Raw genomic sequence first — 11,406 nt, forward strand, 5'->3', positions numbered from 1 at the left:
TAGCGGCCTCTACTAATGATTAGGGAAAATCATCTATATTTGATATGTTGTCGATTATATGCATGCAATGCAACAAACAACGTTTTAATCCTAACATGTGAGAATTAAACTAAGTCGGTGAACATGTAATTTTAGCATACAATTGGGTCGAAGTAGGAATTTAATGTTGATTACATGTGAAAATATACAAACAATATGATAATAACAAATACAATAAAGATACAATAATTGAAAATTACAATAATTACAATGGTTTGATGATTTACGTCGAAAATACATTTAAGACGGATAATTTTAGAAAAGAAAGGGAAAATAAATTAAAGAACAGATTAAAGGTGATAATACGATTAATAGTTGATTAATACGATAACTAATAAACTAGGTCAAAGCAAAAAACGGAAGTTCAGAGACAGAACTCAACCCGGAACAGGCGCAGCAATGCTGCGTCCTTTGGAAGAGGCGCAGTGGTCACTGCGTTTGTTTCTGAGGTGAGTTCTGGTTGTGAAGCCGGAATTGCAAATTGTTAATATTCGTTAGTGAGTTTAATGATCGATTATTGATATTTGACTCGGATAGAAGTGGTTTAATATATTATCTACATGCAAATTGGTCATAAAAACGATAAAACACGGACTCAAATTAATTAGAACAAATTAATTACTAATTACAAGACTAATTATGAATTACATGTTAAAACTAACTAGTTAGATTAATTAACGTTAAGCTAATGATGACGACAAACAGATGAAGATATACCAAAGGTCGAATTCCAGAGACTTGATATTGATGAATCGAATCTCTAAAACCCGGATTTGAATTAATGACGAAAACCCGCAAATATTAATTACTTGGGATTTAAGTCGGGAATTAAGAGTGGTGAATTATTAATGAACTATGTATTAAAATTTCATACGAATGAAATAAGAAATAAACAAGAAAACACAAAAGAAAATAGACGAATTGAAAGAAGACGAAGGAAGAAGAAGGAAAGTAGGAACCGTGGCAACCTCAGGAAGAGGCGCAGTAGATGCTGCGGCCCTTCGAAGAGGCGCAGCAGTTGCTGCGTTCCTTCTCAACATCAGTCTCCCGTTAATCCGTAAAAAAGATTTGAATAAAGGTTTTATAAATCAGTTTTTAAACATGCTTTCGACGTAAATCTTACAATGATTAATACAAAAATAAAGTACAATAATAAAAGATGGGATTTTACACCCTCAGACTTACATGTTTGACGAAACAAGATTAACTAAGTTAACGATTAGTGATTGCTCGACTCGAATGTACGACGAAATTGCCCTCGTAAGAGGAATTTAAACAAACTTGATTAAGTTGATTGAGTGGAGTTGGTCAAATTGGTCGGTCATGCAAAACGAGGCTGGTACTCAGAAGGATCCGAGCTTACGTGGTCGAAAGTTCAAGCACGTAGACACCAAAAAGCAAGGAGCACGGTCTTAGAATGGAAAGGGAGAAGAGAAGGGCAGACACTCGCGTGAGAAATATGAGGAACGAGGTCCCTATTTATACTAATCACGCAAAGGAATTAGGGTTTCGGTAAAACTTTGGAAGTAAATCTCGAAAAGATCTCAAAATATGCAGAAACGAGCTGGGGAAGAGGCGCAGCAACCACTGCGGCTCTTGGAAGAGGCGCAGCAGGTGCTGCGTCCTTTCCCCAAGGGTTTCCTCCTGCGGAAGAAAGATTTTCCGCGTTTCTATTATGAAATTGCGGTTGATCTTAATTTCCTTATTATTTATAATATAATTCCGTAAAATACTTTACCAAAAGATTAAAAGATTGAAATATGGAATAGAATATCCGGAACATTCTAGAATATTTCGACTCGGCATTTTAAACGGTTATCAAAATGAAGACGGTTTTTGACCCGGACTCCAAATGTACTCTAATTACTGTCAAAACGACCGTAACGGTGCGTAGATGACGACCAAGGGGTAGACACAGGTATTTGAGCTATCACTTGACGATAAACTTACGAATTATCATAAATCGTTCCGTGTACCAAACATACGGCCCAATCATCACCGGGTGGTTTGCGGGAGGTGCAGAAATGAGGTATCTACACATATCACTAGTGGGTAAAGGGAGCCTTTTGTAGAGGTTTTGCGAGTTGCTTAATTCAGCTCGCACACGCGCGCGCGTTGTGCCCGAGCCCGGCCCGGATTTGGGAATCGCCTGCGGCGGTTGTCTATCTTTTTGGGCCTGAGCCGTGTGTTTTGTTATGGACTGAAGTGAGTGTTTCTCTCCCCATTTACGGCCTTGATTGCTTAATTACAAGAACCGTTTTGGAGCATCTTATGCTCCCGTTTTCCTATATAATTAGCACACCTCTTCAGTTCAAAAATACACACCATCATTCTCTCCTCTCTTTTCTCTAATATTATTTCTGGGTAAAGCTATTTCATTCATTCCAATGCTTTCAGTCTCGAGTGGGCGTGCCTGAGCGCAGTAGTGTAAATCTTTGGGGAACTACCGGTCATCTGCTGATTGCCACTACGGTCGTACTGGAAAATATTTTTCAAGGCAGTGGCTCTCATACCACGTCACTACAAATCGGGTTATCTCTGATCTTTTTCATTGTTACTGTAATTTTCGTCTAACAGGTTGTCTTCCTTATGTGTTGGAGCTTAGTTTGTTTTTTCACTTTGGTCGAGTGTTTGGCAGAGGTGGTGTGGTATGGGTTGGTGTTGGTGTTGTGTGGATGGTTGGTTGTAGTAGTTTTTCCTTCATCTTGTTTTGAAGCCCATTGCCTTCTTTCACCTAGTTTTCTTTAAGTTTTTCGGCTTTGGGTTTTTAAGAGTTTACCTTAGTAGTTAAGATATGTCGCCCTTTTCATATTTTTTTTTCCATTTCTACTGCCGAGTTTTTTGAATACTTCGTCCTTATTTATGTAATGAGAAGTTGTCAGATGAGGAAATTGAACTTTTGAAGCTCCTTAACCAGTTGGATTTTTCATCTTTTTTTCTCAAATTCAAGCTCTGAAAGATTTTGGCAATAACCTTTTTCGCCAACATCAATTTGATCAGGCGGGTGATTGTTATGATAAGGCATGCTGTTTACTCAGTTTGTCTCTCAAAGCCAAAAGTGCACTTGATTTAAATTCAACTTTGTCGCTCGTTGTTTTTTGTGTTTAAATTTAGCATCGTGTGCCGATAAGCTTCAAGATCCTGAGCTGGCTTTGACCTATTGCTCAATGGTTTTGAACTTCTTTCCTCGACATGCCAAAGCTCTTTTTCGTAAGGCTTTTGCCCTTAAAAAATGCACAAGTTATCGGAGGCATGTGCTACTTTGGAGGAGGCAAGTTCGATTGAGCATCATAATAAAGATACTATTCACGAGCTGGAAGACGTTAAGCAGTCTTTAGTGATAAACAAAAATGGTAAGCGAGTTATCGTTGACTCCTTAAATGTTGATGATGTTCAGGCAGGAAAATGTTTGTTTCTTCTCTTCATAGTCAAGAATTAGATTCTTCTCCCGAACCTCAAGTTGCTGAAATGGCGGAGAATATGGTCGAGTCTGTAACTAGTGCATCATCGCTCTGTTCTAAATTTGAAACAACTAGCAAGAAGACCTTGTCGTATTCAGCTAAGCCTGCTGTTTGTGATCTTTCTAGCTCACCAGATGAGCCTATTGATTCTGATAGTGGCAGCACGACTGATGAAGCCTCGAATGATACACAGGTTTGTAATTCTTCCTCTTCCACTACCATAAAATCTCCTCAATTACGATCACCAACAAGAAGCGACCTCGTAATACACTTCATTTATCATCTAAAGATTATGATAATTTGCTACATGGCACGCATTTGGGATTCTACCACCCAAGGTCTATGTCTTTTATGAGGGTCTGTCCCCTCATCTCTAAAACTATCCAGACGGGAACTCCCCATGACGTCATTCATGGGATAGCAGCCGTTCCCAACTCCTCTCCTACACGGGAGAACTTTCTACACGTTAATAATGTTGACCAGCCTGAAAGTATTGCGTTGGTTAAGGAAGAGATCGACGTAGAGGTTGATAAGAAGACACGACTTAATTCAGACTCTTCCTATCCTACTAATATCTCAACGGTCCGATTTGAGTTCGCTGCTGTCAGGGATCTTTTACTTACCACAGTCCTTACGGACCGTCCCCTCACTAAAGGTTTTAAGGGTCGTGCTTCAGCCACTTCAAGGAAAAGCTCTATGTTTTCAACTTCTTTTTGCAAGTACATCTGCAATACTGTTGTTATTATGAGAATGAAGCGGAAGAATGTCCACTTTATCGACTTCGATGCTCATTACCATCCACCGTTCAAAAACGGTCGCATTGTTCCATCGCTTGAAACTACTTGTACTGCTTCTTCTGTTACTTGGGTATCAAGTAGTTTTGGGTTTGGTTATATCCCTTTATTTGTAATTTAAGATAACCTATGTAGTTTTATTGGTGTTAGCTTTAAAGACTACTCCCTCTATCCTGATTTATTTATACTTGCTTTATTTTGTGAGGAAAAAATAAAATAAGTGTAAATTATTAATTGAAACGGAGGATGTATATTTGTACGTTTAAGACCTATTAACAAAATTCCGATTTGGATCTAATGATATGGAACGTGATGATCAATCTCTATCTTATGTAGAATCTTGCAACTTCTTCTAAAACATAATTGAATCCTAAATGAGAACCACGATAATATAACAGTCAACATATTTGCTAAATCTCACATACTATTCCCTCTTTTTTAGTGAATAATTTATACTTAGCTTGCTTTATTTTGTGAAGGGAAAATAAATCAAATATAAATTATTAATCGGGACGGAGGGAGTAGTTTACTATATATATCTCACAACTTTACCCCTAATATTTCATTATTACCTTTTGCTTTAAAAAAGAAATAAAAAGACTTATCTCTCTTCTCTCTCTAAACCTAACCAATTCGTTAATTTCAGCAATTATAGATCGTAATTAACACATACCAGGTGTAATTCTCCGTTTTATGAACAATTTTATTAATACCGTTTTTAATCGATTTAATTCATGTTTTTTTTTATATTAAAAAGGTTTTTCTTACAGAATTGGATTGATTTTGACTACAATTAAATTAGGGTGGTTGTGGGGTCGTTGAACAGACCGAAGTAGGGTGGTCGGACGACGCAATATGAGTGGTCGAAGGGCGCACCAGGTGGTAAGCGCTGAGAACATGTTGTATGTGGGGGGAGAGGGTGGTCAACGCGGGGGTGGGTGAGGGGTGATCAGCACGTGATAGGGGTGGGGAGGGGTGGTCGACGGAGACAAGGGGTGGGGCAGGGGTTGTTGGCCATTGGGTGTTGGAGGGTTATGTAATCCTTTTTTTTTCCCTTCGTTGAGAGTTGAGAAACTAGGGTGAAAAATGAGAGAGGTAAATTCGAAATAAAACGAAAAAAATGTGTGAGATGTAATAAAATTCTATGCGGAATTTAGCATGTCCCAATTAAAAATGTTTCGTTTGCAAACTTCTTACTTAAAACCGTCTTATAAGACCATCCCCAAGCAGAAGGTCGAGTTAATCGGGTCACCAATATTTTTCCTCTTAATCACACCTTAATTATCTTGACCCACTTTCACCCTCCCAAGCAAAAGGTCACGACCTAGGTCATCAACCCAATCATTTTCCACTTTACAGCCAATGAGAGAGTGCCACCTACCGGGTCACCATACTCAACCAAATGTCACCTCCCTTTGTTTTGATGGTTGTCCTTTTTTTTTGGTTTCCGGCCAATAAGAGAATGCCACCTATCGGGTCACCAACAAGGTCACCAACTCAACTCAAGGTCACCAATTGACCTTGAGTAATTCAAGGTCACCAAATTTATCCCCTTAATCCTAATTTAAGGTGTCATTATTATGGCTGACCTCCAACAAGGCCACGACTCGGTGGCGCTTCTAACTGAGATTTATCTAATAAAATTGATTATATACGTATTATTTTTTTTTCTCTTGGAAAGAGTGGAAGTTTCGGATTAAATAAGGAAAAGAAGTTAGAAGCGCGTAGACACCGTAGGCGACCACTACCATAAAAAGCAGATAGAGTCGTCAGTCAATAACGTCTCTTCCCAATTTCCTCAATTTCCCTTCTTCTACCCTTCACCATATAAATATCCAAACAGACCAATTCTTATACCATCAAATTCTCTCACACACGTTTTTTTTCCTTCATCTCTAAGTCATCTATCCACCCATATCTTTTATACCAAACCCACCTATACTTCCACCAAAACCAAACAAAAATGAGTTACTACAACCAACAACCCCCCGTTGGAGTACCTCCTCAGCAAGGGTACCCCGGTGGAGATGGGTACGCTAAAGACGCGTACCCGCCACAGGGTTATCCTGCGCAAGGATATCCTCAACAAGGTGGATACCCCCAACAAGGGTACCCGCCTCAAGGTTATCCTCCTCAACAGTATGCTCCTCAGTATGGTCAACAACCTCCCCAGCAGCAGAAACAGAGTTCTGGTCTCATGGAAGGATGGTATTGTCTTTTTTCTCTCTTTTTTTAATTATTTAATTTCATTTAATTTTTATGTTTTTACTGTTATATTACTATTAGATCTGGACCTTTCTTGGGTTGATTTTATGTTTTTGATCTTGTATGCTTTCAATTTCATGTGTTTTTGGGTATATGGGAATTAGATTGAATATATATATATATAGAGAGAGAGAGAGAGATTATTTTATAAGACGGCCTTATACAAGACACAATAATTTTTGTAATAAATCCGTTTTATACAAATTTTGTGTAGAAGTGAATTGGTTTTGTGATCTTATGTCTTATCATTTTTTTGAAGACCTGATTGGACTTGAATCCTAGTATATAGTACCATGTACAATAGATCTTGCATTTCGTACACTCGTACCTACAATTAAATTCAGGGAGTTGCGCAGCCCTTTTAAGATCCTCTGGGCTGTCATGCATGTCAATTATAATAGTACTACCGAGTCAGATTTTTATAATCCACCATCGGTCATTTGTTTAGCTTTTAATTAAAATACAATCAAACATTTTTTTAAAATTCAGGGATTGCATATGATGTCTGATGTTATGCATTTTATGTAAGTAAGATTGGTTGATTTCTCATTAGATTTTGAGTTTCGGGTAGCTGGGTAACTCAACAAGTTGCATTGTCGCTGTGGCGGCTGGGGTTGGTGTTTGTTGTGTGTGGGTTGGGTAGGTTGTTGGCAATTTCGTTTTGTCAACTGCAATTACTAAAGTAGCCTTGTTCTGTGTTTATTGAAGGGGGGTATTTCCGGGAATTCCGGCGGATATTCCCTGACTTGCTGTCATAGATATTTTGATATTTGATCATTCCTAGAATTTTCAAGTACAATTGTACAAGGACAACTTCAAACATAGACTATTGCTGTCAAAATAATCTTCTTAATTTGACTTTTATGGTAAACAATAAAATATTTACATTTGTTTGTAAAAGAGTTTTCATAAATTCGGAGGTAAGGGGTCAGATGTATGCAATTTTATCCTTGTGTTACCAACACTTCTTTCAAATGACCCAAAATGAAAATTGGGTCGTTTGTGGTACTTAATTTGTCTTGTAAAATAAAACTTGCCAGCTGCCAGTAGAATGTTATGATAATTTATTTGTGAGACTAGTATCTTCCAGCTAAGGTGTTGGTGGTTTGATTTTGTCCTGTTTAATGTGGTATTGTCCATAATGTTGGATTCTTATCATTAGAGAAAATTGTGTGTTTTTTAATTGAATAATTGTATGCTAATATTGACTCGTTTATGACTGAAATTGAGAATAATGCAAGAATGCTTACTTAATACCTGCATTATAATGCAAATAAGTGATTCCACTGGATTTATGTTTGTTTTGAATGAGTAATGAACCCATGATTTAGAGCAAAAAGTCCCTGTTTTAAAAAATAATTGGGTTGAATCGACAACTGTTTGTTTGCTCGTGAATCTTATTGGAGTAGTATTACTTTGACATTTGTTGAGATATGTTGGTATTTTGCGCAATTGAGACCGGGTCCTCATACCCTTTTATGAGACAGTCGTAAACTCAATACCGTATTTCTCACTTAATATAATATTACTTATAGACTTAAGTTTATTTCACATACAAGAGTCAAGACCGTCTCCTGTAAGTTTTTAGAGTGAAAGAAAAGTATATCCCCCTAATTTGTAGATGCAGTATATTTTTCTTTGTCAGAGTCTTGTTTAATACTCCGTATATAAGAATCTTACAATTATGCGAATATCAGATATATTCTTGAAGGAAGACTAAATCGTTTGAATCAGGGTACCACACAAGTAGATAGTCATCAGAATTATTATATATGCCCATAATGTTGGACCATATCAAGCCTGATCTTCCTTATTTGACCATTTACAATACCGAGACTACGCTACTGTTCTCTTACCCACTTGCTTTTTTTTTTTTTTTTCTGTGATCAAAATGTCGGAAGTATTATATAAACTTATATGAGACGCTCTTACATGTTTTGTTAACCTTACATTTAAATTAGAAATTTATAATAATTTGTTTTCGTCGTTTTGTTAATTTGCAGTTTGGCTGCTCTCTGCTGTTGCTGTCTTCTTGAAGCCTGCTTTTAATGAACAACACAAGATATAAGTGATTTGAATGACTGCCGATTTTCGTCTATTCAGATACACATGGAAATGGAGAAAAAAAGAGTGATGTATCGTATTGCATGTAGTTCATGGATCTTAATTCGTCTTATGTTTGTATAAATTGGATCTTCGACCTAGATATTCTTGACTCTTGGGTTCATGACTCGTGATTTCTTATTCAATTTGTTGATTACATTTGTGTTGAATGTGAGATGTTCATCTCTGTCTCCCTCTTTACCCTCTCTTTGACATGCTAGCTCGAGTTAAAATCATATGCTTCCTAGGTGACAATGTTGGTGTTAAACACCTTGTACAAGGCGGGTTTGTCCTGTTTGTGAGTGCTTTTTGTCAACGTTGAACCCCAAATTCTTGTGTAAGGTGGCCTTACACAAGCGGTGACAGGTTTAGTGGTCTCGACTTGAGACGTAGGGGTAACTAATAAAGGATATACTTTTCTGCTTCCTCAGACTTGTTTTCGTAAATAACAAACTTTGTTGAACATTTTTCCTTTTTTTGACAACAAGCGATGAATAACTTACATTATTTCAAATGTTAGAAAGTAAGCTATTCGACTAGGTAACACCAAATCTAGTGTTACCAAGCCAAGACTAAAGATTACATAACCATGAAAAATGATAACAGCAGCCTGAATAGCGACAAGGCCATGATGGTGAATGCAAGCGAAAGAGCCATGGGTCGTAGAACGAGCTTCATAAACACGGAAGACCTCCAAAATTCGCCGATACAGACGAGCCGCAGAGTGACAATAGCAAGGTGTACTTACAATCTTGCGAAAAGATCGTAGAAAGACAATGTGGTAAGCAAGACGACTAAGTCCGCCCCCGATGGAGATAAAACTCCTACACCTTAGATAAAGAACCCTTTGATCGTAGGACCAACAGACAAAGAAATCCGACATGCAATGTCCAACACGACCACGAACCCAAAGGGACAGGACACCCACGCTCAAAGTCGGGTGCGAAGACACCATAACCGTAGTTGGAAAAGGAGACATGGCACTACGAGCCACCCCAAAAATTAAGGGACAGGACACCCATAACCTCCAGGATGTTATTATTATAAACAAAAACGTAGAATAAAACAATGAGATAAAAGACAAAGACCACCGAAGCCATCCAATCCAACGCCATAACCAACCCACCATAGACCAACCCGAACTCACCTCAAAACGACACTAACACCATCACTGACCCACACCGGTCAAGACCACGGCGATACATCACAAAACCCAGGTCATACATAGGAGCAACCCGCCAAAGCCAAAGAAGCCCAAACGCCAAACGATGACCACAAGAAGCCCAAACGAAAACCCGACAACATCACCAAAACAGACCTACATGCAACCCCACAAGAGGACAGAGACCAAGACAGAGACAAAAACCACGCAAAAGGAGAGAGAAGCACTACATCGAAACCCGTTTCACCAACCGGCACCTCCCAGGACCACCGTCAAACAACAAACCGGACCCAAAACCAAAACAGACGCACATGAGAGGTGAAGGAAAAGGGAACGAAAGGTGGGGGAAATGGGGGGATCACCATAACAGACCCTTATCATGCCCTCAAGGAGCCACAGAGGATGAGCTATACTCATCGACTCACACGGAAAACAGACAAAGAGAACCAGCCAAGAGGTGGGGGGGAGTGGGGGGATCACCTCAGGGATGGAACCAAAAGCGACGGTGACAGGACAAGGTGACGGAAGGGCGGGGACGACAGCGAACCAAGACACAACCCGGAGGGGAAACTACTTCCCAAAGACCGGAAACACCCTAAAGCTGGGGAAGTCACCAAACCGGGGGCGGGGGAGAAACCCAGGGGCCGTGAAACCCACCTAACAGCCGCATGCATGTCTGAATGGAGCAAGGAAAAGGAGATCGTTGGGGGAAAAGCGAAACATCGGGCAACCACCACAAACAACACCCACACACACCCCCAAGAACAACCCCGGATCAGGAACAACACGATGAATAGCCGAGAATCCGAAAGACCAATTGTCGGATCAGTAAAGGGAAGATAGAGTCGATAAGATGAACGTTCGCCGGAGATGGGCCAAAAGAAGACCCCATCTCCGGCGAAAGGGTGGCAGCAGGTGGGAGATTAGGGAGTGGATGGAGGTGGCGGCGGCACAAAGAAAATTAGGTTTTTGGTTTTGGAGGTTTTTTTGAGAGAAAAAGGAACTTGTTTTTTTTTAGAGAGACGTTTTACGTTAATAGTTTTTGTTCTTAACGTTTGTCAACATTTTTCCTTAATCCTAAAGGAGTTGGGATATATTCTATAGTCTGTTCTCACACAATTGTTTTTATTTTGTGAAGAGAAGCCGGATTAACCCATACTAAATTCTGCTCTCACACAATAATAATCAACAACTCCTAAATAAGATAATCCCAATTATAGCATGAGACTCTAAAATGTCTTAGGACCAGTTGCTTGCCTATTTACCCAGAGAGACCCCTAACATTATCAATCACATGATCACAATACAAACAATAGACTCAATATATAAATTTGATCAAATTAACGGGTATAGTGAATTTACCATAAAAATAGTAGGAGTAGATAAGAAAACAATAGTAACCGGTGAGTAGTTATTAATAATAGTAACAAGGAATTTAGTGAAAGTAATAATATAAACCGTGGGGTAATAAAAGTCTCATAATTTGTTGATAGATTTTACGTCTATCGTAATCGCATGATATCGCTATCTTTAGGAAATTCCAAGCACTTTGAATGGCCTGTAAATCAAAGCAAAACATTAT

At 38.8% G+C, this 11,406-nt stretch overlaps 1 protein-coding gene across 1 annotated transcript; it reads left to right on the forward strand.

The window, feature by feature from the left end:
- Nucleotides 1-6,123: 6,123 nt before the first annotated feature.
- On the forward strand, nt 6,124-8,832 carry LOC141611420 (uncharacterized). Its single transcript, XM_074429949.1, has 2 exons — nt 6,124-6,502; nt 8,563-8,832. The coding sequence occupies exons 1-2, from the start codon at nt 6,258-6,260 to the stop codon at nt 8,606-8,608; spliced, it is 291 nt and encodes a 96-aa protein (XP_074286050.1). The 5' UTR covers nt 6,124-6,257; the 3' UTR covers nt 8,609-8,832.
- The last annotated feature ends 2,574 nt before the right edge of the window (nt 8,833-11,406 follow it).

Source organism: Silene latifolia, chromosome 11 (assembly GCF_048544455.1).
Source record: "Silene latifolia isolate original U9 population chromosome 11, ASM4854445v1, whole genome shotgun sequence".
Lineage (NCBI taxonomy): Eukaryota > Viridiplantae > Streptophyta > Magnoliopsida > Caryophyllales > Caryophyllaceae > Silene > Silene latifolia.